Genomic DNA, 27068 nt, shown 5'->3' on the forward strand with positions numbered 1-27068 from the left:
TCAACCCGTCCCTTCTCGCAGGCTCTCTTCCCACTGACGTTTTAGCATGTCCGTCTCCACCAAACTGGTCTTGCCCAGGGTCACCTACGACCTCCCTGTTGCTAAGTTAATTCTCACTCTCAGGGGCTTGTGCTACTTGGCTTCTCTCTGACATCCAGTCTGGTGGACCACGCCCTCCTGCAGATGCTCTCTTGACTCTCCAGTTAGAGTCTCCCTTTGTCCATCTCTGAGAAGTTGGAGTTCTGTCCTAGGCCACCTCCTCTGCACCCCCTCCCTGGACCATTTCATGTCCCTGGTTTCAATTTCTTTCCATGGGCTGTTCACAGCCAGGTCTTTGTCTCCAACCCAGCCTTCTCTCTCTCTCTCTTTTTTTTTTTTTGCGGTACGCGGGCCTCTCACTGTTGTGGCCTCTCCCGTTGCGGAGCACAGGCTCCGGACGCACAGGCTCAGCGGCCATGGCTCACGGGCCCAGCCGCTCCGCGGCATGTGGGAACCTCCCGGACCGAGGCACGAACCCGTGTCCCCTGCATCAGCAGGCGGACTCTCAACGACTGCGCCACCAGGGAAGCCCCCAGCCTTCTCTCTTGAGCTCCAGATCCACACACCCAGCTGAACCCTGAACTTGAACACTTGAAGGTCTGGCACGCGACTCCGGCACAGCTTGTCCAGAGCTGAACTTCTGTTTCCTGCCTGTCCCCACTGTGACCTCTAGCTCAATTAATGACACCACCAGCCACCCTGTTACATCAGCCCGAAGTCTGAGGGCCATTCTGACTCTCTCTCCATCCCCACATCCTGTCAGTCACTGAGCCCCATCGGGTCTGTCTTCATAAGGAGCTCTTAAACTCTTCATCCTTCTTTCCAGCCCCTAGGGCAGCGGCCGTCCTCTTGCCCATCTTGCCGCTGTCATTCCTACTCTCCTTCTACCCCTTTCCACATAATCACAGGTGTTCTTTTTTGCCTGACTGTCATTTCCCTAAACAAAACCCTCCAGTGTCCCTCTGAAATGTCTTTATTTCTTTAAAAAAACAAAATAAAACAAAGCTATCCTGGCTAACAAGATTCAGTCTCCCTCTGGCCCTTGTGAACCGCCGCAGCCTCACTTCCAAATCCGGTGAACTCCTAATGCATTTTCCCAGTCTCAGCTTAAATATCATTTCCACCTAGAAGCTTCCTCTAGACCTCTAGACTGAGGGTTGTTGCCAGTTCAGACTGCTTCAAGGGCCAGGTGGGCCAATGTGAAGCGTCCAGGAATAACACTGTGGGCCTGCTGTGTAGACAGTAGACTGCATGCCCTGCCTCAGACATTCAGATCCTAGAAATGGGCCACTGGCCAAGCAGAATATCAACTGCACTCCACGCTGGTCTGTGTTGCGTGGGTGTGTATTCCCAGAGCAGCCTGCATTTTTCCTGGAATCACCCTGGGATATGGTCCTTACTTGCCTTAATTCTCCTTAATTGATTCTTTATTTCCAAGACTCTAAGTTCCACGCAGGCGGAGACCACGACGTGTCTTGTTCATCACTCTACCCCGAGAACAATGCAGTCCACAGTGGGCGATCAGGACACACATATGCAAGGGAGGAGAGGAATGAGGCGGCTTGCAGGTCATGATCAGAGCCAGACTTAGGTCTCTAGGAGCATTCTGACTGGTGCTCACAACGAGGGGGTTAGAGGCGCAGGGTTTATGTGAACACTTCTCAACGCACTTCCGATACCAGAGTTAAAACCAGGAGACCCAAATTCCCCTCCCCAAAGAAGTTTCTCAGTGTAATATTGAAGTAGGTATTGGTGTAGTTTATGGCAGTGGTATAATTCATGCTGTCATCCCTCCCCACCTACTTCTTTCATTTCTCCTGCCCTGTTTCTCCTCCCTTTCTCTCCCGCTCCCTTTATTTCTAGTAGCCTCTAGTATCTCTGAGGAGTCGTCTCCGGTGGAAATATGGGTGTATTCAGGGGGCCAGCAGGTGGCACTCTAGGACTGTTTGACAACCGGCCTTTTTGGGGTGTTCTGGTCTCTTTGTTCAAGTTCATAAAGTAAGCAACTGTTAGGCAAGATTTCTTCCTGAAACAGAAAAGCCAGTTTTTGACTGAAAAACAAAAACAAAAAACAACAAGAAAATAAAATGAACAGAGTTGTCAAATCTTGCTGTATTTCCTTTAAGTGGATTCACAGAAACTTAGTTGCAGGGGTTCTCTGAGGCTTCCAGACCAGAGTTTTTCAAACCTTAGCATTATCTGTGTGAAAACACAGGGTCCTAGGCCCCATCCAGAACACACGTTGGAACCTGTGGGGTTAAGGCCAGGAATGTGGTTTTTTATCTACTTTTTAGGAGAGTCTGCTTCTGCTGGGCCAGCTTGGGTTCCAGTGTAGACACCACTCATCTAAACCAGGGTTTCCCAAACTCTGTGTGCACGCAGATCACCTGGAGATCTTATTGAAATATAGACTCAGATTCAGCAGGTCTGATGGGGGCCTGCATTCTGCATTTCTAACAAGCTCCCAGGTGATACTGAGGGTGCCTGTCTGTGGACCACTCTTTGCAAAGCAAAGGTCCAGGGCAGGGGCTGGCAAACTGACATACACGCTCCGGCCAAATCCAGCCCATCACCCGTTTCTGCAGATAGTTTTATTGGAATACAGCCGTGCCCATTCATTTACACATTATTACCTGTGTCTGCTTTTGTACTATGACTGAGTTGCCTAGTTGTGACAGAGGCCCTATGGCTCACAGGCATTCCCCGTCTGGCCCTTTGCGGGAGAAGGTTTGCCCATCCCTGATCTAGAGCTCTGAAGCCCTCCCAGATGATCCAGTGAAAGAGACCTCCCTGCCTCGTACGACAGTCCGTATCATGTTCGCACAGATCTTTAGGAAGGTTTTTCCTTGCTTCCTTGTAACTTGGTTCTAATTCTCTTGACAGGAGTCTTTTCTTTCACACACAAATGCTCTGCTTGCCATCTTCTCTTTGACAGGTCTCTCCTCCTGTTAGGTCCCTTCCAGAATGTCACCCAGCACGAAGCCTGCTGCCTTGGGTGTCTTCCCTTGAGTGCAGGATAGAAGGGCATACCCCCTTAATTCTCTCTCCTCTGTAAACTGCCCATGGAATGCATCAGCCTTTCTGGGGGGCTCTTCACTCATTGGACTTCCCACAATTGAGGTTATCTTGAAATGCACCACTATCCAAACGACATGCATTCAAGAACCCACGTCTTTCACGAATCCTTATATGTCGCTTCCCCTATGGAATTTGTTCTTGGTTTACCTGCTTCCCGCTAACTGACCCTTAAACGTTAGGGTCTCATGTCCTCCCTGGTTCTCTTGTCTTCTTCTCCGTGTTCTCCTTGGACGATCGCAGCCATGTTCTTGGCTTTGACCATCTATAACCTACAAAATCCAGAGTTGCGAGGATGGCCAGGTTGTCTTCTTTTTTTTAGTTATGTAGACACACCTCCACCAGGGCAATGCCTTAACTACACCTCCACCACCCCTGCCTTAACTACAGGTATCTCGCGTTCAGACTCTCATCTTCTCAGGTCTGCCTCACTCCCCTCTGCTGTGAATCTTTTCCTCCTTGTTTCTTTATTTCAACTACTGGTACCACCACCCATGCCCTCATGTAAGCCAGAAACCCAGGATTAGCCTTAGTTCTTCCCCTTTTCCATCCATCACTTCCAACTGGGCACTGGAAGGTATGTTCCCCCTCTGTGTAGTCTCAAGTCTGTCTTCCTCTCCCCACTGCTGCTGCCTTAGTTAATGCTTATCACTTACCCCCTCTTTGCTGCAGTAAGCTCCTGCCTCGTCTCTCCTCTCCAGTGTCTTCCTTTCTCCACGGCTGTAATAATCTTTCTAAAATAAATTCCCATCATGCCCTCCACCGGCGGCTTCCCGTACTGTGGGAGCTTCATAATAAGGTCCCTGCTTCCCCTTTGTATGAGTTTCCTAGGACTGCCGTGACAAATGACCACAAACTCAGTAGCTTGAAAGAACAGAAATGTCTTCTCTCCTAGATTTGGAAATCAGGGTGTCAGCAGTCGGTTCCTTCTATGGGGCTCAGAGGGGAGGGTCCATTCCATGCCTGTCTGCTAGTTTCTGGTGGTGGCCGGCAGTCCTTGGCGTTCCTTGCCTTGTAGAAGCATCGCTCCAGTCTCTGCCTCTGTCTTCACGTGGCGTCTCCCCTGTGTGTCTCTGTGTGCTTAGAGGGGTACCAGTCACTGGATTAGGGTCCACCTTAAGTTAGTATGACCTCGTCTTCGCTAGTTACATCTGCAAAAACTCTATGTCCAAACAGTGTCGTATTCTGAGGTTCGGGGTGGACATGAGTGTTTCAACCTACTACACACCCTTCCAGCCTCAGCTCTTACTACTTCCTCAGCTGTGGGCTTGCTCATTTACTTTGGTGCCCGGGATGGGTGAGAATTCACCAGGTAGACAAGGAGAAAGAATTCTAGACAGAGGAAAGAGGATATCTGAAGGGCCACAGAGAGCTGAGTGTTAACATAATAGTGCTTTTTTGGGGGGACTTCATTGGGTCTTTGTTGCTGTGCACGGGCTTTCTCTAGTTGCAGCGAGCAGGGACTACTCTTCGTTGTGGTGTGCGGGCTTCTCATTGCAGTGGCTTCTCTTGTTGTGGAGCGTGGGCTCTAGGTCTGCGGGCTTCAGTAATTGTGGCACATGGGCTCAGTAGTTGTGGCTCGCAGGTTCTAGAGCACAGGCTCAGTAGTTGTGGTGCATGGGCTTAGTTGCTCAGCGGCATGTGGGATCTTCCCTGACCAGGGCTCGAACCCGTATTGCGTGCATTGGCAGGCGGATTCTTAACCACTGTGCCACCAGGGAAGTCCCCATAATAGTGCTTTATGGGTTGTTTGTTGTTGTTGTTTTGCCTCACTGTACTTTAAGACATAGCTCAGACGTTACCTCTTTTACAAAGCCTTCCCTCACCTCCCTCCCCAAGGACATCTCTATTCCTTCAGTACTACATATTTTGTGATCATCACTTTTACGTTTTGATTATTTAATTATTAGCTGGTATTCCCACCTGACCTGTGTGGTCCTGGGGCAAACTGTGCACTTCCTCTTTGGGGCCATGCTCCCAGCCCACTGCCTAGTACCTGGCAAGTGCCCAGGAGATGTTTTTGAATGAATTTACCCATCTGCATTTAATCCCATAAGACGTGATCACATCCATTTCACGGGAGGAGTCGCTCCGTCCTAACTAGATGTTCCTTTGCCTTAGATGAGCTAGAGGGGATTTGAACATGGAGGGAGGCTGGGGCAGATCCCCTCCAAGGTCCCTGCCATCTGGAGGGTCTGTTGTTCTAACTACAACCCTTTCCAGAAACAAAACAAGATTTTAAGGCAGATAAAAAAAGAGACTTTTCAGTCTCTTTTCAGAGACTGAAAAGTGTACCAAGTTCTTGGTTTCACCTTGCTGTGAGAAGCTTCACCAACTTTGGAACAGCTCAGCACTAACTAACATGGGCATCGTACAGAATCATGCAGTCATAGCTTTGAAAGATGCCAAGCATCTCGGAACTAATTGGGCGTAGACAGAGCTTAGAAACAGAGCCGTTCCCATCCAGCAGATGTACTCGTAAGGCTCGGTAGTTTTTCCATGTTCCTTATTTGGACAAAAGGATTTTAAAGACTATAATTTAATGCTTTTTTTTGGATTCTGATTTCATTTGAATTCATTTTAAAGCCATCTTGCTGCAGATTCACTGCAAATCACCTTTTTATTTTTGATGAAAAAGAAAAAAGAGGTTTAACTCTGGAGAAAAACTAAGAAACGGGGCATTCAACTACATTCCCCTAGAGGCGATCAAGGTACAAGGATATTTTAGAAGAAAGCAAACACCTTTAAACATTCTTGTAATACCTTTAAACGTTCATTTATCAGATTTCAGTGAGCTGTGTTGAACTGTTCATTGGTGCTAATTATTACACCGTGTTGGCATGTTAGAAAAATTGCTACAGGCTGTAAACAGTCACTTCCTACTTCACAAGAACAGTTCGAGATAAAATACTATTATTCAAATAGCTTTGAACCAAAAGTGACTTATACACATATTCCACAGTCCCAAGTTAGAAATAGTGTTCCCTCTGTGGTTCCCAAAGGAAATGTCTGGTTCTTTCCGTTATGGAAGCAGCACAAACTCTACGTCACGCAGTTAAATTTTTATACTAATGAGCACCCTTCAGAGTGACTAGGATTGAAGGAACACTGCGTTTCAGTGTAGCCAACTATGAGTTATGTAGCCAAAATGCAGCTAATCACAGCCTGTTGTGTGTGTCATTGTGTAGCAGCTCTTTGCAAATTGGATTAATAGTTGTTTGGTTTTTTTTGTTTGTTTGTTTTTGCGGTATGCGGGCCTCTCACTGTTGTGGCCTCTCCCGTTGCGGAGCACAGGCTCTGGACGCGCAGGCTCAGCGGCCATGGCTCACGGGCCCAGCCACTCCGCGGCATGTGGGATCTTCCCGGACCGGGGCACGAACCCGTGTCCCCTGCATCGGCAGTCAGACTCTCAACCACTACGCCACCAGGGAAGCCCGGATTAATAGTTTTGAGGACCCCATCCCATGCCAGAACCCCAAAGGGAAGCAGCTGTGTTGGTGAGGGCTTTGCGGAGTTTCTGAGCCATTTGTGCTATTTCTCTTGCCCTTGGGGCAGGGATTCCTAAAGTGGGCTCCATGATAGCATCAGGAAGTCCACGAACTAGGATAAGAAAACACAGGGCAGCTTTATTTTTTATGTACCTCAAGCTAAAACTTAACATTAAAAAATATGTATGTAAGTAGGCAAGAATCTATAGTGGTATTAGTGCCATGTGTGACTGTCACCAACAGAAATCGCAGCTATCTTAAAGTATTTTTTACTCTTCATCACTTCAGAGTTACTGTGTTGTTGGACCATCTGTTAGATCCCATTAAATGTGTTGACAATGACGCACATACAAATTTGTCTTTTAATGTTGTGACAGCTGTATGTCAACATCATCCATTTCCTTTGCGAATTTATGTGTTCTTTTATGCATTTAAAAACGTTATTCTTCATGAAAAACAAGGAAAGACTGAGGAGCTGTCACAGAACCAAGGTGTCTAGGGAGACGTGACAACAAAATGCAATGCATACCCTGGATGGGATCTTGAAACAGAAAGAAGACAATAATGAGAACACTGGAGAAATCCAAATAAAAGCCTGAAATGTAGCTAATGGTAATGTGCCAACGATGGTTCTTTCGTCTTGACAAGTGCGCCATGGAGATGTCCGATGTCAACAGAGGGGAAAACTGGATGAGGGTTATTCGAGAACGCGCTGGACCATCTTTGCAACTTTTCTGTACATCTGATCTATAGTGAGAGTCACACTCTTACTTGGTCTGCTGCCGGCTCCCAGAGAGGTCGGGGTGGGAGTTTTGTGTCAACTCAAGGCCATCGTAGCCTCTTCCTGTTACAGCTCTGAGCAGCTGTGGAGAGAGACCAGTCCAAAGGTAGGGAGGAGTTTTCCAGAGAAGTAAAATAATTTGCAGTGTATTATGGTGAAAGAGGCATGGTTCTGGGATCAGAAAGGTCAAGCTTCATATTCTGTCTCTATCAACAGCTTTGTGCTCTGTGGCCAGAAACTGCTCTGGGCGTCTTCTTTGCAGAGTGAGGCCATCGGCAACGGCTTTGCCAGGGTCACTGTGAGGACTGAAGATAACGTGCTCACTCGCTAGCCTTTCCGTTGGTTTTAGCTGCTGTGTTTTAGTGCCTACGACGTGCCAGGCACCATGCAAAGCATTTTTCATAAATTATCTAATTTAATCTTTATAACACCTGTATTACGTGACCATTTGATAGATAGGGAAACTGAGGTCAGAGGCTCAGCAACCTCTCTGCGAAGACCGCTCAGCTGAGTTTAGTCTCAGATCTGTTCTGGCTGCAGCTTCCTGGTCTTCTCTGAGGCTAAGCCTTTCCTTACCGCCCCGCGGACCTGGTTACTGGATGCTCTTCGCTCTCTCTGACTTCTGAATCCCCTCTCATTTGTTTGGAATGTACATCGAGATCGGGTGGCTCCCCTCATGACTGTCACCCATTGTGGTTGGCTTCTCCAGGCTTGAGATTATCTGGCTGTAAAATGAGGATGTTGGGTGGTCCTCACGGTCTGTCCACTATGGAAGTCTGTTCTGCATTTTGTGAATTTTACCTGTTTAGTTCAGCTGTTTCATGGGGTGATTACAGGATCACTGAAGCCAACATTTTTCTAATTTGTTTTGAGCAACGTTATGCATTTCTGTCATTCTCCCAAATTCCAGAGAGGAAAACAACAGAGTTCTAAAAGCCTTGGTGACCTCCTAAAACCATAGCAATTAAAAAAAAAAAAGAAGAACCCAGAGGCCACTGTGACATTTACATGTTCCTTAATTGCGCTTTTGTCAAGGGATTATTCTAAAGGACAGGGAAATAATTTTATTTTTTTGTTTCCTTCTATAATTAGGGAGGAGACACCATGTGTCACCATGTAGCTGCCAACGATTTCAAATTAAAGTCTATCGAAGTGGAGGGGAAAGGTAGTTACCAGTGTCACGTATTACCTGGACAGGTGAATTTAGCCATAAGAAGTAGTTGTTGGAGAAAACCGCTAGCAGTGCTTAACATGGTTACTTCAGGGGGTGGTCTGTTGATCCCGTGATTCGCTCTCTTATTTTTCAGTTTTTCCCCTACATCCTGTTACTGGTGGCGATCCTGCTGTACCTTCCCTCCCTGTTCTGGCGTTTCGCAGCTGTTCCTCATCTTTGCTCAGATTTGAAATTTATCATGGAAGAACTTGACAAAGTTTACAACCGTGCAATTAGAGCTGCAAAGAGCGTGCGTGACCTTGACTTGAGAGACGGTGCCTGCCCAGCTCAAGAAGTTAATGAGAACCTGGGGCAAAGGTAACTTAGCCCCCAGCCGCTGGCCCATCAGGATTTGGGAGTATGAGTTAGCAGCCCTGCTCTTGCCCATCTGGGCTTAGGGTTCTCACTACCAGTACATGGGGAGCTGTCATCCACCTGGTGACCCCCTTTGAGAGCCAGGAAGGCCCACTGCCCCAAATCTCACCCTCACCTGTCTGCCCCAGCACCTGTCGTCACATCAAGAGTTCTTCCCTTGGGGCTTCCCTGGTGGCGCAGTGGTTGAGAGTCCGCCTGCCGATGCAGGGGACATGGGTTCGTGCCCCGGTCCGGGAAGATCCCACATGCCGCGGAGCGGCTGGACCCGTGAGCCATGGCCACTGAGCCTGCGCGTCCGGAGCCTGTGCTCTGCAGTGGGAGAGGCCACAGCAGTGAGAGGCCTGCGTACCGCAAAAAAAAAAAAAAAAATTAAGCGGGGGAAAGTGATTTATTATTGCTTTTCCTTTTTTTTTTAAAAAAAAAAAAACAACCTGATTTTATTCCCTGGTACTCTAGTGAAGTTACAGGTAGAGAAGTACGGGAGGGAAGGCATTGGAGATTTTCGGTGTGATACTGTTGAATGTGTTTCTATTTGACAGTCTTGGTTAAGGGTTTAAATTATTTTTATTTGTTTCTTTTCAGTTTGTGGGAGATATCGGAAAGCCACTTCAAGTACCCAATTGTGGAGCAGTACTTAAAGACAAAGAAAAACTCCAAAAATTTAATTGTCAAGTACATCAGCTGTCGGGTGCTGTCACTCAGCATTATACTGTTAGCAGGCGTCTACCTGGGCTATTACTTTAGCCTCTCCTCCCTCTCGGATGAGTTCATCTGCAACATCAAATCTGGCATCCTGAAAAATGACAGCACTGTCCCCGATCGATTCCAGTGCAAACTCATTGCCGTCGGCATCTTCCAGTTGCTCAGTTTCATCAACCTCGTGGTGTACGTCGTGCTGGCTCCTCTGGTGGTCTACACGCTGTTTGTTCCATTCCGACAGAAGACGGATGTTCTCAAAGTGTATGAAATCCTGCCCACTTTTGATGTTCTGCATTTCAAGTCGGAAGGGTACAACGACTTGAGCCTCTACATTCTTTTCTTGGAGGAGAATATTAGTGAACTCAAGTCGTACAAGTGTCTTAAGGTTCTGGAGAATATTAAAAGCAGTTGTCAGGGCATTGACCCCATGCTTCTCCTGACAAACCTCGGCATGATCAAGATGGACGTGGTTGATGGCAAAAATCCTGAGCCCGTGCAGATGATGGCAGAGGAGCAGGGGGACCAGACGGCAGATCTCAAAGGTAGGCTTAGCTCTCAGGGTGGAAGCTGCGGAAGCCCACGGAGCACCTCTGCAGCCGCCTTTTATGAATGACCGACAGTCTTTACCCCTGCCCACCGTTGTTAAACCGTTTTCCTGGTGTGGTTTTAGGTGAAACCCCTCAGTGCTGGGAGAGAGAGGGGAAAGCATTGGTGCTGCCCCAGATTTCCAAAGGAAAGCATCTGTGCTTTCTCTGGGCTGTGCTGTCTTCCTTCTCATTCTCTGTCTTTCTCATACTCCATCTCTTGCTCAAGCATTCTTCTCTGATGTCATTCTTGCTAATTTTTGTCTTGTTTTACCGGCTTTTCTCCCTATACTGCCGATCGTCTTGTCTGTCACTCTCCAACGCTTACAAAAGGGACTGACAGTTTATTGATTTAACTGTCGCCCTGACCCAACTTCTGCTGCTCTGCAACGAGGCTAAGATTAACTGGGTAAGGCAAAGACCAGGAGGTAGATTTATAGCAGAAGTTCATTAGCGCCGATGGGTCCTGCCGAGGGACTTCTGTCATAAATGCTTGTTTTCCATTTTGACAGATTTGAATGGACACAGTGGAACGAAAATAAATAACGGAGAGCAGAATGCTCGACAGAGGCTTCTGGATACTTCTTGCTGACGATTTTTTTCCCGTGAACTTCAGATCAGCGACCTGGGCAACATGGGATTCATTTTGGCTGAAGAACCTCTGGCAGGTACCCAGCTGGTTCGCAGTAGATGGTTCTCAGCAGAGATACTGGGTATGTCTTACTGAGTCCCTGGTGAAAACGATGGTTAACAAAACGTTGTGGAGGATGGTTCGTGAGCTTCCTACGAGACAACGTGGAGACAAGTAAGCCACAGCAAACGTAGATGTGTACGTCATCATCAGACGGAAAGTGGAAAGACTAATCCTAGTAAGAGTAAGAGACCTTTTAGTGCCTCAGAGAAAAACACCTTTATGTACAGATAGTGCAACGAGCCTCAGAGCTACTGGAAAGCAAGGACTTTGGGACCAATCACTTTGGAAGAGGTTGTCTGCAGGGAAGTCCTCTATGGTCAAAAGCATTTGAGACAGGATGTTACTTAAACAAATTCACAGAACACAGAAGGCTTAAAGTGAGGGACGTTTCACCTATTACGATCAGAACGTATAAATGACATCTGCCACATGGGTGTGCTTGGAGCCAGAACAACTTCGCAGTTTATTTATATTTAAGAACATCTTTTAAAAATTCATTTAAATTTAGAATCGTGTGATGTCAAAATTGAAGGCATTTGGGAAGAACATTCTAGCATTGATGGGGAATTATAGAATAAATGTTACAAATGGGTATATAGTGTATCACCCAAGCATTGTTTCATAAACATTTAAGGCTGACCCAGAATATCAAAACCCTTTTTCCAATTCTGATCATGTAAATAGATCCTAACTATGTTTACATTTTATACAAAATTCTTAAAAATGACATCTGTGGGGCTTCCCTGGTGGTGCAGTGGTTGAGAGTCTGCCTGCCGATGCAGGGGACACGGGTTCGTGCCCTGGTCCGGGAAGGTCCCACATGCCGCGGAGCGGCTGCGCCCGTGAGCCATGGCCGCTGAGCCTGCGCGTCCAGAGCCTGTTGCTCCGCAACGGGAGAGATCACAACAGTGAGAGGCCCGCGTACCGCCAAAAAAAAAAAAAAAAAAGACATCTGTGGACCTCCCTGTTTTTATTCTTAGAAAGTTAATACATTGCTAGTGAATAATCCTCAGGAGCTTCAAAGTTTATGGATGGCTCTTAGGGACAGTTGTTTACCTGATCTAATTACATAAGCTGCTCTCCACCTTTCAGAATATTCACAAAAGCAGATTTTATTTATGCTTCTGTGATGGTTTCTGAGATGGAAAGCTAATGATAAATATCCAGGATGCAATCAGTGTTTTAAATTATTCTTACTGCATAATATTTATTACCATTGAATAATAGTGTGACTTAGAAATGTCAGTAACCTAAATCATCAATTTTGCTGCATTTTTATATCACTATATCTGAGATATTATATCGCAGTTCTCCACACTGGTTTCTTTTTATAATATGAAAATTTTCTGAAATATATTTTTCTGTGCTATCCTTTTTTTTTTTTTTCAAAAAGCCTCACTCAACTTCTTTATAGATAGCCCCTAATTTATAGTTTGAAGTGGTAAAAATAGGTACATTATTTTAGGGGACCAGGGACTCTCTAAGCCCTGTCACATGTAATTCTTTAATTAGAGCCCCTAACCTCTGCATCCCCCCATCCCTACTCTCTGAGTTCCAATAACATCTGTGATGTCCCGGACATCACGCTAGTGACCGGCTACAAGGACGTGAATAAGGCAGGTCCTCATCTTTGAGGAGTTTAGAGACTAATAAAAGGCAGTGAAGACAGAGGCAGGTATCTAGAGGAAGAGTGACTACACTGAAGGCCCTTCCAGAAAACTCCCAGCAAATGCTCTGTGTTCTCAGGAGACACCATATTGTTCTTCTCTTTCCCATCATTTCTGTAGCTGATGGTTTCGAGAGTCTAGTTACAGTTCTTCCCAGAGGTTCTTGAGCCACGTATCCCCCAGGCTGAAGCTTAAACAAAACAATAACACAGACTGATTTTGAACAGAAAGTGCTCCAATCACCTTTTGTACCTTACTTGCAGGGTTTGGGGAACCCAGGCCTTGGGGTACATGATGCTGTCCATGAAGAGTCATGGCACTAAGAGTCTGGTGTGGATGTCTGGTCACACATTTTGGCTTGAGAAAAAGTGTTATTAGGAACGTTAACTCCTCCATCCACTGCTGGCTTAGAGGGAGGACTCCGTTTGAGGTGGCAGATTTCCAAGGATGAGGAGTCATCATTGCTTTACAAAAGGGGGCAAACAGACCCTCAGTGACCACCGCCAGTAGTAGCTGACCTTGTTTCTGGCCTGTATCTTCCTAACAAGCCACCACGAGGCCTCCAAACCAGACTTGTAACACCAGCATTACAGCTGGGGCTGGGACTGATTGTTCTGACAGCCGTGTCCAGCTCCACACTTAATTTCACCAAGGGACAGGCAGAGACCCTCTAATATGGAGGCTCTTAAACTTTTGGGAGGTTACAAGCCCCCCTTGTAAGTATATTCTTTAAAGCTATGGACCCTCTCCTCAGATATACACACAACACTACATACACCTTCAAGGGTCATGGTGGTCCACGCACCCCAGGTGAAGAAGCTGTGCTGTAACGCCTGGGGACCGAGCTGCACGGCAGGGAGGCTCCCGTGACCCTTGTGGAAAGCGTCTGCTTTCGACAGTAAGTCTCAGCTGTACATTTACTTAGTGAAACCACATTTGCACACTTTTGAATAAACTGTCGTCCCCTTTGAGTAACTGACATCATTTCCTAGAGTCAGACTGAAAAAGTCAATTAAAAGAGCCGGTGGGGTGGGGGCAGTAGCTTGGAGTGATCAGGGAGCTGGCATGGACTGCGATTGTCTCTCTGGCCACCAGAAGTGATCTTATTCCAAGCCCAAGTCATCGTCCCTGTGCAGCCAGCCTCACTGGAATGTGGGGAGAGAGGGCATACACCTGACCTGTAAGGTGCTTTGTCCTACTTTGTAGTCGTTCTGGGAGAACGCGAGAAACGTCCCATTGTATGGCGGGTCTGGTTGCATGTTTGCGTTTCATGTGTGGAAGCTTCGTCCTGTTCCGAGTACCCTCTCCTTTCCAAAAATGAGCTAAGGTGGGATGGCAGGGCACCGTGGGCATTGGCCCTGTGAGAACCGTTCAGCTCTTAGAAGCGGATTGTTGCACAGCATTTAAAATGCGTCCCTGTTGGTTTCTTTTGCTTATCTCCAGGATAATTCGAAGATCTAGGAGGGTGGGAGTTTTTACCCATTGCTATATCACAAGCTCCTGAAAAACAATGGCTGGCGTGTAGTAGGCATTCTGTAAATATTTGAATAAATGAACACATCGTTATAATAAATCCTAGTTTGTGGGCAACTGTAATTTGTTTTTAAAAGGCAAATGGTCCTCTGCAAGGGAGGGGAGGCTCATTTGGCCTCTTGGTGGAGAGAGGAGTAGTTCTGCAAATGAATAGGTTTCTGCATGTAAGTAGTGAGGATTTTTAGCTTTTTATTGTGGAGTAAGTTGTGATCACTTTCCAAGCTCAATACAAGTTCAGTGTTGCCTCGCAGTGATTAGGGCAATTGAAATTATAAAGGTCCTTGTCTCTGTAATTTCCCAAAATAACCTCTTGAAAAGGGATGTTGAAATGTGCAATTGTGAGTAGCTGAGGTTTCATCTGATGGCACTGGGATGAAATGGCTCCTTCTGGGCAGTCATTGGCATTTTCGCCCTATTTTTCACAAGTAAAGTGAAACCTTCGAAAAAGGTTGGCAAAGATGATATTGTGTGGTTTGTGGAATATAATAGATATGAGTCTGTGATTGATTTGTCCTGCCTGCTTTAGATGAAATGTATTGTTTCTGCGTTCTCATTTTAGCTGTAAAAATACTTTGTCAGTTAAAGCATGCGGTTTGATCAGTCATTGTTCTTCAAGTTCCTGAAATTTATAAAAGTTTCTTATGCCTTGAGTGCCTCCCCCTGCCCCACCAGAAGAGGAAGAAAGAATTCCACAATGTCACAAGCGTTTCCTACAAAAACTGAAGCCATCTGCTCCTCTTTAACAAGTTGGCTCTTTTTAAAGCACCAGAATGACAATTTGATGGTATTCTATAATGTGGTGCTAGGCGTAAATTCTTTCTAATGACTGCGTTTCTTCAAAACTTCTAATGAAAAATAAGTACGTTCTTTCTGCTGTGTCATTTGGTAAGAATGATTGGTTTCTATTCCACAGAGGTTGAAGGATGGGAACAAATTATGGTCTTAGAAAATGACCTTTTAAAAAAACCAAGAACCTTGAAAGCTCTGCATTTGGGTGGTTATCACTGTTATATTTCATATTTCCACATATGTCACCTGTCCACGTCCTACATTCTGACCATGCTGACTTCTGTGTAAGGAGAGTTGAAAGACTGAAAATCAAGGCTGCTGTGTCTATACATACAAGTGAAACAGTGTTTTTGTTCTGCACTGGCCTGTCTACCTAAATAAAACTTCTTTTCTAATGAAAAATGTGTCTTAATATTTCTCACCTTCTCTTCAGGGAAGATGTAGCAGAAGCTCAGTTCTAAAATGTCTTGAGGCTCATTCCTCTCTGCTGGATACACAACATTCAGTAGGCTTCATGGCACATATTAAAATCCATTTGTCAGTAACTAAAGGAAAAAAGTCCTTGATGAAGGGCCCACAGATTCTGGAATTTCTAAAGCAGAAATCAGATGCTTTCTGATTGGGAATTGTTTGCCTGGGGTTGGAGAGGAAGGAATAGAGGCTGTCTACTGCCAAACATGGGTTGGCCTGCCTCCCTCTCTTAAGAAGGGGACGTCCTTGTACAATGGTCAATTAACACAATTGACTGTTGTGGGTAATAAATGCTGCATGAAATCTTAATACAGTGCCTGCCACATAGTGAGTACTCCGTAAGTACTAGCTGCAACTGTCATCACCTCCTCTAGCTCCCCCACTGTTTCCTAGGGTGCCCCCCCCCAGGAACCTTGGAGGTTGTATTAGTTGTCTCTTGTTCCATAACTCTTTATTATAATCACGACAGCTTAAAGCAACACATGTTTGTTCTCTGGAAGTTTTCTAGGTTAGAAGTCTGGACATGGCTGAGCTGGGTCCCCTCCCCAGCGTCTGACAAGGCTGCAGTCAAGGTGTGGGTGGGCAGCGTTCTCATCCGGAGGCGACCCTGGGGAAGGAGCCGCTTCCAAGCTCCCTCCGGTTGTTGGCAGAATTCATTTCCCTTGACGATTGTCTGACTGCTTTCTCTGACCGTTCGCCGGAGGCCACCCACAGGTCCTGGCATGTGAGTTTCTCTAGCATGACTGCGTAAGTCAAGCCCATAGGACTGTCTCTCACAAAAGGAAGGGCCTGGTCCCTCTTAAGGGTTTTGACCTGATGAAGTCTCTCCCTCTTGATGAACTCAAAATGAACTGCTTTGCAGCTGCATTTCATCTGCAAAATCCCTCCTCCTTTGCCTTGTTCTGTTGCCTAGAGGCGAATCACAGGTGCTGCCCCACTCGGGGAGGAGATTACACAGGACGTGAACATCAGGGAATCACGGGGGCCACCTTAGTGTCTTGCCTGCCAGGGAAGTCATCCTAAATCCCAGCCTCTCTGTTTCCGAGCCTATGGTTTAACCTACCCCGCACCCTTCTGAGGCACTCGTTCCCAACACTGTTTTTCAGGCTCTTGTCACTGCTTCCCTGAATTCCTCTAATGGTCCTTTTGTGTCTAACGCCTCTTCCACATTCAGTGGCCTTCGTGGGAAGCAGATCTGATAATGCCAACCCTCATCACCACCCCAGCCCCACCACTTCTAAATCCCTTGGGACTCTCCATGGATTTCAGTATAAAAAGCAAACTTGGGCTTCCCTGGTGGCGCAGTGGTTGAGAGTCCGCCTGCCGATGCAGGGGACACGGGTTCGTGCCCCGGTCTGGGAAGATCCCACATGCTGCGGAGCGGCTGGGCCCGTGAGCCATGGCCACTGAGCCTGCACGTCCGGAGCCTGTGCTCCGCAATGGGAGAGGCCACAACAGTGAGAGGCCCGCGTACTGCAAAAAAAAAAAAAAAAAAAAAATTATTGCATTTGCCATAAAACACATATAACATAAATATGTACTTTAACCATTGTTAAGTATACAATTAAGAAGCGTCAATTACTTTCACAATGCTGTGCAACCATTACCGGTGTCTATTTCCAGAGCTTTTTTTTATCACCCCAAACATAAAATGTGTACCTATTAAGCAATAACGCCCCATTCCACATCCTCTCCACCTAGCTCCTGGTAAGCTCTAATCGACTCTCTGTTTCTATGAATTTGCCTATTCTAGATATTTCATATAAGTGAAATAATACAATATTTGTCCTTCTGTGTCGGGCTTATTTCAGTTAGCATAATGCTTTCAAGCTTCATCCATATTGTAGCATATATCACAACTCTGTTCCTTTTTATGGCTGAATAATATTCCATTATATGGATATATCACATTTTGTTTATCCATTTATTTGTTGATGGACACTTGGGTTGTTCATTGCAGTATTACTTACAATAGCCAAGATATAGAAACAACCTAAGTGTTCGTTGACAGATAAATTGAATATTATTCAGCCATAAAAAAGAATGAAATCCTGCCATTGTGACACTATGGATGGACCTTAAGGGCATTATGCTAAGGGAATAAGTCAGCCAGGGAAAGCCAAATACTGTACGATCTCACTTATACATTTCATCTATTAAAACCAAACTCATAGAAACAGAGAACAGATTGGCAGTTGCCAGAGGCAGGGGGTGAGGGGTGAGGGAAATGGGTGAAGGTGGCCAAAAGGTTGAATCTTCCAGTCATAAGATAAATAACCTCTGGGGATGTAAATGTACAGCATGGTAACTACAGTCAACAGCACTGTACTGTATATTTGAAAGTCGCTAAGAGAGTACATCTTAAAAGTTTTCATCGCAAGAAAAAATTTTTGTAACTACGTGAGTGATTGATATTAACTAAACTTGTGCCAATCATTTCACAGTGTATACATATATCAAATATTATGTTGTGTGCCTTGGATTAATACAATGTTACATGTCAATTATAGCTCAATAAACTGGACAAAATACAATATGAAAAAGAAGAAAAAGAAAAAAAAGGCAGATTCCTGGGCCTCTCCACAGACCCACTGAATCAGAACCTCTGAGGTAGGACCTGGGAATGTGCATTTATTCCACTTTCCTGGAGACTCTGAAATGGGCCATCGTTGGAGAATCCATGCCCTACGCTGTACTGCCTACCCCTGCACTGGACCAGGGGAAGGGAGTGGGGAGGCCACTCTAGCAGAGGCTATTCTGCTGAGACCTATTGATGTGGAAGACTGTGGAGCTTTCAGGGATTGCAGGAACAATGGGCGTGCCTGAGGATCCACTACCCCAGACCTGCTGGAGGCCTGCTGACCCCCACGTTCTTTTCATACTCACATCTCCAACTTCCTTCACCAGGTCCAAGACAAGACAAACCCTGGTGCTCTTCAAGGGCACTTGCTTTCACAGAACCCAGAAGGCAGCAACAACACTGACCCACTGGACACTCTTAGGCTGCCGACCCTGATCTAAAGGCTGAGCAACCCTGAAGGCCCTCGGTACCACACCCCCTACTCCCAGTGTAGCCCGCTCTGAACTTGGGGCTAATGGCTGCTAATGTGGCAGCCATGCTTAGCAGGGAGGGAACCAAAGGAGTTAGAAACATCCTTTTGGAGATGTCATGACTCTTTACTGGTGTCATCTCATTTTGTCCTTCAACAGCAGGTGAGAGAGTGTTGATTATCCCCGTTTTACAGATGAGGAAGATGAAGGCTGAGACAGGGAATGGGGAGGTAGAATTCCCTGATTGGTCCTGCGTGGATATAGAGCGGGGCCCAGATCCTGTGGGGCAGAACTCAGAAGCACTGGTAGAGGGCCTGGCCCAGGGAAGGAACCCCCAAAATGATACCACTATAATTACTGTCTGATCGTCCATTCACTGGACGTTTCCTGAATGAGTGCTCTGTACCAAGCGCTGTCCATATGTCCATTCTAACCCTCATGGTCACAGCACCCCGACTTGGCCTGTGGTGTCTGGAGACCTGGGGAGGGGCCATACTGAAGCCCCTAGAGCTGCCCTGCCATCCAGATGGAGCAAGGCTTTAGGGCTGGCAAACATGAGTGCCAGTCCTGCCCTGCCACTGACTAACTTCAGGGCCTTGGGTGGCCACCGGCCTCCCCAGGGAAGGTGCTCTTATCCCATTTAAAACTGAGAGGATGAGGGCTTCCCTGGTGGCGCAGTGGTTGAGAGTCCGCCTGCTGATGCAGGGGACATGGGTTCGTGCCCCGGTCCGGGAAGATCCCACATGCCGCGGAGCAGCTGGGCCTGTGAGCCATGGCCGCTGAGCCTGCGCGTCTGGAGCCTGTGCTCCACAACGGGAGAGGCCACAACAGTGAGAGGCCCGGGTACTGCAAAAAAACCAAAACCAAAAGCAAAAACTGAGAGGATGAGACTTGAGAGGTGGGAGCACAGACTTGTTTTCCAAGGGTGGTCCCACAGGCTTCAGGATCTTCTGGCGTGTTCAGAGAGTGCAGATTCCTGGCCCGCCTCCGATTCACTGATGGAATCTCAGCGGTGTGGCCCTAGGACCTGCACTTCCCACAAGCTCTGCAGGTGATTCCTTTGCACAAAAAGCCTTGAGAGCTGGTTCTCCTGCCACCTCAGTTCCAGTTATAAACAGGCATCTGCACGGCAGCTGGCGGCAGAAATTGTCAGCACTCTGGGAATCTGGTTGGTGAAGGCTCTGTCCATTACAGCTAACCGGGAGAAAGTTGCCTCCATGGCTGGCATGACATCTGTGACAGAAGGAAGTGACTGAGCCACGAAGAACTGCTGTGGGTCAGTGGGTCCAACAGAAAACCAGGGCCTAGCCTTTACTGCTCAGAATTTTACCCATTGCCCAGTCAGAAAGAACTAGAGATGACATCAGAGCTGCACTGTGATTATCTTGGTATATTTTAATTCTAAAAATTTATATTTGTTATAAATGTGTTAAATTCACCATTTCTTAGAGCGTGCTCAATTCTCCTCAATCTTTGCCCTACCTATAAAATCCCCAGTGAAGGCACAGTGATGTGAGCTTGAAATATCTTTTTAAAAATTATTTTAAACTAGAGGTGACATACAATATTATATAAGTTGCAGGTGTACAATATAGTGATTCACAATTTTTAAAGGATATATTCTACTTGCAGTTATTATAAAATATTAGCTATATTCCCCATATTGTACAATATATCCTTGTAGCTTATTTTATAACTAATAGTTTGTACCTCTCAATCCCCTGCCCCTATATTGCCCCTCCCCTCCCCCTTCCCTCTCCCCACTGGTAACCACTAGTTTTCTCTCTAAATCTGTGTGTCTGCTTCTTTTTGTTATATTCACTAGTTTGTTGTATTTTTTAGATTCTACATATAAATGATATCGTACAGTGTTTGTCTTTCTCTGTCTGACTTATTTCACTTAGCATAATGCCCTCCAAGTGAATCCATGTTGCTGCAAATGGCCAAATTTCATTCTTTTTTATGGCTGAGTAGTATTCCATTGTATATACGTACCACATCTTTTTTGGGCGGGGGGATTTTTTTTTTTATTCAAACAGAAATTCACAAAAATTATAATCATCCTCATCAGTTTACTCAGTCTCATATAATTAATTGCTTTTCATCTTGATCTTTTGTTAGCACTTTTATGAACTCATCAGTTTTCCATTAGTGTTCTGAAAATGCTTATTCATTCAGTTCTGCAGTATAGTCAGTTACCAGAAACCTGTACCTGTCAGGGTCTTTTCCATGAATTCCTTGAAGATGAAACCCTTTTATAGGAACATTTTTGCAAAAGCATCAGAGTACACCCAGAACTGTCTGTAAATGACAAAAGACTTAAAAATGACCACAGTTAAAGATTTGATGAAAGTTCATAATAATGCAATTGACAAGGAAATTTAGTTATTTCTGAGATATACATTTTAAAGTAGTAACTAGAATTATGACTTATAACATTATACCAGAACATATAAGATTTTTAGAAATTTCATGTAATGTCCGAAACATTTATATTAACATATTTCCATACAAATAACCCAAAGAAAGTTTAGTATTAGTTGTTTTTTTTTTTGTTTGTTTGTTTATATGGCAGGCTCTTATTAGTCATCAATTTTATACACATCAGTGTATACATGTCAATGCCAATCGCCCAATTCAGCACACCACCGTCCCCACCCCACCGCGGTTTTCTCCCCTTTGTGTCCATACATTTGTTCTCTACATCTGTGTCTCAACTTCTGCCCTGCAAACCGGTTCATCTGTACATTTTTCTAGGTTCCACATATATGTGTTAATATATAATATTTGTTTTTCTGTTTCTGACTTACTTCACTCTGTATGACAGTCTCTAGGTCCATCCATGTCTCAACAAATGACTCAATTTCATTCCTTTTTATGGCTGAGTAATATTCCATTGTATATATGTACCACATCTTCTTCATCCATTTGTCTGTCGATGGGCATTTAGGTTGCTTCCATGACCTGGCTATTGTAAATAGTGCTGCAATGAACATTGGGGTGCATGTGTCTTTTTGAATTATGGTTTTTTCTGGGTATATACCCAGTAGTGGGATTACAGGGTCATATGGCAATTCTACTTTTAGTTTTTTAAGAACCTCCATACTGTTCTCCATAGTGGCTGTATCAATTTACATTCCCACCAACAGTGCAAGAGGGTTCCCTTTTCTCCACAACCTCTCTAGCATTTGTTGTTTATAGATTTTCTGATGATGCCCATTCTAACTGGTGTGAGGTGATACCTCATTGTAGTTTTGATTTGCATTTCTCTAATAATTAGTGATGTTGAGCAGCTTTTCATGTGCTTCTTGGCCATCTGTATGTCTTCTTTGGAGAAATGTCTGTTTAGGTCTTCTGCCCATTTTTGGATTGGGTTGTTTGTTTCTTTAATATCGAGCTGCATGAGATGTTTATATATATTGGAGATTAATCCTTTGTCCATTGATACGTTTGCAAATATTTTCTCCCATTCTGAGGGTTGTCTTTTGGTCTTGTTTATGGTTTCCTTTGCTGTGCAAAAGCTTTTAAGTTTCATTACGTCCCATTTGTTTATTTTTGTTTTTATTTCCTTTACTCTAGGAGGTGGATCAAAAAATATCTTGCTGTGGGCTTCCCTGGTGGCACAGTGGTTGAGAGTCCGCCTGCCAATGCAGGGGACACAGGTTCGTGCCCCAGTCTGGGAGGATCCCACGTGCCATGGAGCGGCTGTGCCCGTGAGCCATGGCTGCTGAGCCTGTGTGTCCGGAGCCTGTGCTCTGCAATGGGAGAGGCCACAACAGGGAGAGGCCACAACAGTGAGAGGCCTGCGTACTGCAAAAAAAAAAAAAATCTTGCTGTGATTTATGTCAAAGAGTGTTCTTCCTATGTTTTCCTCTAAGAGTTTTATAGTGTCCGGTCTTAAATTTAGGTCTCTAATCCATTTTGAGTTTATTTTTTTGTGTGGTGTTAGGGAGTGTTCTAATTTCATTCTTTTACATGTAGCTGTCCAGTTTTCCCAGCACCACTTATTGAAGAGACTGTCTTTTCTCTATTTTATATCTTTGCCTCCTTTGTCATAGATTAGGTGCGTAGGTTTACCTCTGGGCTTTCTATCTTGTTCCATTGATCTATGTTTCTGTTTTTGTGCCAGTACCATATTGTCTTGATTACTGTAGCTTTGTAGTATAGTCTGAAGTCAGGGAGTCTGATTCCTCCAGCTCTGTTTTTATCACTCAAGACTGCTTTCGCTGTTCGGGGTATTTTGTGTCTCCATACAAATTTTAAGATGATTTGTTCTAGTTCCATAAAAAATGCCATTGGTAATTTGATAGGGATTGCATTGAATCTGTAGATTGCTTTGGGTAGTATAGTCATTTTCACAATATTGATTCTTCCAATCCAATAACATGGTATATCTCTCCATCTGTTGGTATCCTCTTTAATTTCTTTCATCAGTGTCTTATAGTTTTCTGCATACAGGTCTTTTGTCTCCCAGGTAGGTTTATTCCTAGGTATTTTATTCTTTTTGTTGCAATGGTAAATGGGAGTGTTTCCATAATTTATCTCAGATTTTTCATCATCAGTGTATAGGAATGCAAGAGATTTCTGTGTATTAATTTTGTATCCTGCACCTTTACCAAGTTCATTGATTAGCTCTAGTAGTTTTCTGGTGGCATTTTTAGGATTCTCTATGTATAGTATCATGTCATCTGCAAACAGTGACAATTTTACTTCTTCTTTTCCAATTTGTATTACTTTTATTTCTTTTTCTTCTCTGATTGCTGTGGCTAGGACTTCCAAAACTATGTTGAATAATAGTGGTGAGAGTGGACATCCTTGTCTCATTCCTGATCTTAGAGGAAATGCTTTCAGTGTTTCACCATTGAGAATGATGTTTGCTGTGGGTTTGTTGTATATGGCCTTTATTATGTTGAGGTAGATTCCCTCTATGCCCACTTTCTGGAGAGTTTTATCATAAATGGGTGTTGAATTTTGTCAAAAGCTTTTTCTGCATCTATTGAGATGATCATATGGCTTTTTTTCTTCAATTTGTTAATATGGTATATCACATTGATTGATTTGCGTATATTGAAGAATCCTTGCATCCGTGGGATAAATTCCACTTGATCATGGTGTATGATCCTTTTAGTGCTGTTGGATTCTGTTTGCTAGTATTTTGTTGAGGATTTTTGCATCTATATTCATCAGTGATATTGGTCTGTAATTTTCTTTTTTTTGTGGTATCTTTGTCTGGTTTTGGTATCAGGGTGATGGTGGCCTCATAGAATGAGTTTGGGAGTGTTACTTCCTCTGCAAGTTTCTGGAAGAGTTTGAGAAGGCTGGGTGTTAGCTCTTCTCTAAATGTTTGATAGAATTCACCTGTGAAGCCATCTGGTCCTGGCCTTTTGTTTGTTGGAAGATTTTAAACCCCAGGTTCAATTTAATTCCTTGTGATTGGTCTGTTCATATTTTCTGTTTCTTCCTGGTTCAGTCTTGGAAGGTTATACATTTCTAAGAATTTGTCCATTTCTTCCAGGTTGTCCATTTTATTGGCATAGAGTTGCTTGTAATAGTCTCTTAAGGAGCTTTGTATTTATGTGGTGTCTGTGGTAACTTCTCCTTCTTCATTTCTAATTTTATTGATTTGAGTCCTCTCCCTCTTTTTCTTGATGAGTCTGGCTAATGGTTTATCAATTTTGTTTATCTTCTCAAAGAACCAGATTTTAGTTTTATTGATCTTTGCTATTGTTGTCTTTGTTTCTATTTCTGCTCTGATGTTTATGATTTCTTTCCTTCTGCTAACTTTGGGTTTTGTTTGTTCTTCTTTCTCTAGTTCCTTTAGGTGTAAGGTTAGATTGTTTACTTGAGATTTTCCTTGTTTCTTGAGGTTGGCTTGTATAGCTCTAAAGTTCCCTCTTAGAACTGCTTTTGCTTCACCCCATAGGTTTTGGATCGTTGTGTTTTCATTGGCATTGGTTTCTAGGTATTTTTTGATTTCCTCTTTGATTTCTTCAGTGATCCCTTGGTTATTTAGTTACGTATTGTTTAGCCTCCATGTGTTTCTGGTTTTTACTTTTTTCCCCTGTAATTCATTTCTAATCTCCTAGCATTATGGTCAGAAAAGGTGCTTGATATGATTTCATTTTCTTAAATTTATTGAGGCTTGATTTGTGACCCAGGATGTGATCTATCCTGGAGAAGGTTCCGTGCGCACTTGAGAAGAAAGTGTAATCTGCTATTTTTGGATGGAATGTCCTATACATATCAATTAAATCTACCTGGTCTATTGTGTCATTTAAAGCTTCTGTTTCCTTATTAGTTACCTGTTTGGATGATCTGTCCATTGGTGTAAGTGAGGTGTTAAAGTCCCTCACTATTATTTTGTTACTGTTGATTTCCTCTTTTATAGCTGTTAGCAGTTGCCTTATGTATTGAGGTGCTCCTATGTTGGGTGCATATATTTTTATAATTTTTATATCTTCTTCTTGGACTTATCCCTTGATCATTATGTAGTGTCCTTCCTTGTCTCTTGTAACAGTCTTTATTTTAAAGTCTATTTTATCTGATATGATTATTTCTACTCCAACTTACTTTTGATTTCCATTTGCATGGAATAATTTTTCCATCCCCTCACTTTCACTCTGTTTGTGTCCCTAGGTCTGAAGTGGGTCTCTTGTAGACAGCATATATATGGATCTTGTTTTTGTATCCATTCAACAAGTCTTTTGGTTGGAGCATTTAATCCATTCACGTTTAAGGTAATTATGGATATGGATGTTCCTGTGACCATTTTCTTAATTGTTTTGGGTTTGTTTTTGTAGGTCCTTTTATTCTCTTGAGTTTCCCACTTAGAGAAGTTCCTTTAGCATTTGTTGTAAAGCTGGTTTGGTGGTGCTGAATTCTCTTAGCTTTTGCTTGTCTGTAAAGCTTTTGATTTCTTCATCGAATCTGAATGAGATCCTTGCCGGGTAGAGTAATCTTGGTTGTAGGTTCTTCCCTTTCATCACTTTGAGTATATCATGCCACTCCCTTCTGGCTTGTAGAGTTTCTGCTGAGAAATCAGCTGTTAACCTTATGAGAGTTACCTTGTATGTTATTTGTCGTTTTTCCCTTGCTGCTTTCAATAATTTTTCTTTGTCTTTAATTTTTGCCAATTTGATTACTATGTGTCTCAGCATGTTTCTCCTTGAGTTTATCCTGTATGGGACCCTCTGCACTTCCTGGACTTGGGTGGCTATTTCCTTTCCCATGTTAGGGAAGTTTTCGACTATAACCTCTTCAAATATTTTCTCTGGTCCTTTCTCTCCCTCTTTTCCTTCTAGGAGCCCTATAATGCGAATGTTGTTGCATTTAATGTTGTCTCAGAGGTCTCTTAGGCTGTCTTCATTTCTTTTCATTCTTTTTTCTTTAGTCTGTTCCACAGCAGTGACTTCCACCATTCTGTCTTCCAGGTCACTTATCCATTCTTCTGCCTCATTTATTCTGCTATTGGTTCCTTCCTGTGTAGTTTTCATTTCAGTTATTGTATTGTTCATCTCTGTTTGTTTGTTCTTTAATTCTTCTAGGTCTTTGTTGAACATTTCTTGAAGCTTCTCGATCTTTGCCTCCATTCTTTTTCCGAGGTCCTGGATCATCTTCACTATCATTATTCTGAATTCTTTTTCTGGAAGGTTGCCTCTCTCCACTTCATTTAGTTGTTTTTCTGGGGTTTTATCTTGTTCTTTCATCTGGTACATAGCCCTGTGCCTTTTCATCTTGTCTATCTTTCTGTGAATATGGTTTTTGTTCCACAGCCTGCAGGATTGTAGTTCTTCTTGCTTCTGCTGTCTGCCCTCTGGTGGATGAGGCTATCTAAGAGGCTTGATGGGAGGGACTAGTGGTGGGTAGAGCTGACTGTTGCTCTGGTGGGCAGAGCTCAGTAAAACTTTAATCCACTTGACTGTTGATGGGTGGGGCTGGGTTCCTTCCCTGTTGGTTGTTTGGCCTGAGGCAACCCAGCACTGGAGCCTACCTGGGCTCTTTGGTGGGGCTAATGACAGATTCTGGGAGGGCTCACACCAAGGAGTACTTCCCAGAACTTCTGCTGCCAGTGTCCTTGTCTTCACAGTGAAGCAGAGCCACCCCCGCCTCTGCAGTACACCCTCCAACACTAGCAGGTAGGTCTGGTTCAGCACCCCCCGGGGTCACTGCTCCTTTCTCCTGGGTCTTGATGCACACACTACTTTGTGTGTGCCCTCCAAGAGTGGAATCTGTGTTTCCCCCAGTCCTGTCAAAGTCCTGCAATCAAATCCCACTAGTCTTCAAAGTCTGATTCTCTAGGAATTCCTCCTCACGTTGCTGGACTCCCAGGTTGGGAAGCCTGACGTGGGGCTGAGAACCTTCACTCCCGTGGGTGGACTTCTGTGATATAAGTGTTCGCCAGTCTGTGAATCACCCACCCACAAGTTATGGGATTTGATTTTACTGTGATTGCGCCCCTCATACTGCCTCATTGTGGCTTCTCCTTTGTCTTTGGATGTGGGGTATCTTTTTTGGTGAGTTCCCGTGTCTTCCTGTCGATGATTGTCCAGTAGCTATTTGTGATTCTGGTGTTCTTGCAAGAGGGAGTGAGAGCACATCCTTCTACTCCG

General features: G+C 44.4%; 1 protein-coding gene across 1 annotated transcript in view; it reads left to right on the forward strand.

The window, feature by feature from the left end:
- PANX1 (pannexin 1) overlaps positions 1–19287 on the forward strand; it is a 43443-nt gene extending 24156 nt beyond the window's left edge. Inside the window, exons 3-5 of the mRNA XM_004265468.3 lie at positions 8691–8914; positions 9554–10212; positions 10767–19287. Coding sequence (XP_004265516.1) covers positions 8691–8914; positions 9554–10212; positions 10767–10846 — 963 coding nt within the window. The 3' untranslated portion in view covers positions 10847–19287. The remainder of the gene's footprint in view (positions 1–8690; positions 8915–9553; positions 10213–10766) is intronic.
- The last annotated feature ends 7781 nt before the right edge of the window (positions 19288–27068 follow it).

The sequence above is a fragment of the Orcinus orca genome, chromosome 8 (genome assembly GCF_937001465.1).
Source record: "Orcinus orca chromosome 8, mOrcOrc1.1, whole genome shotgun sequence".
Classification (NCBI taxonomy): domain Eukaryota; kingdom Metazoa; phylum Chordata; class Mammalia; order Artiodactyla; family Delphinidae; genus Orcinus; species Orcinus orca.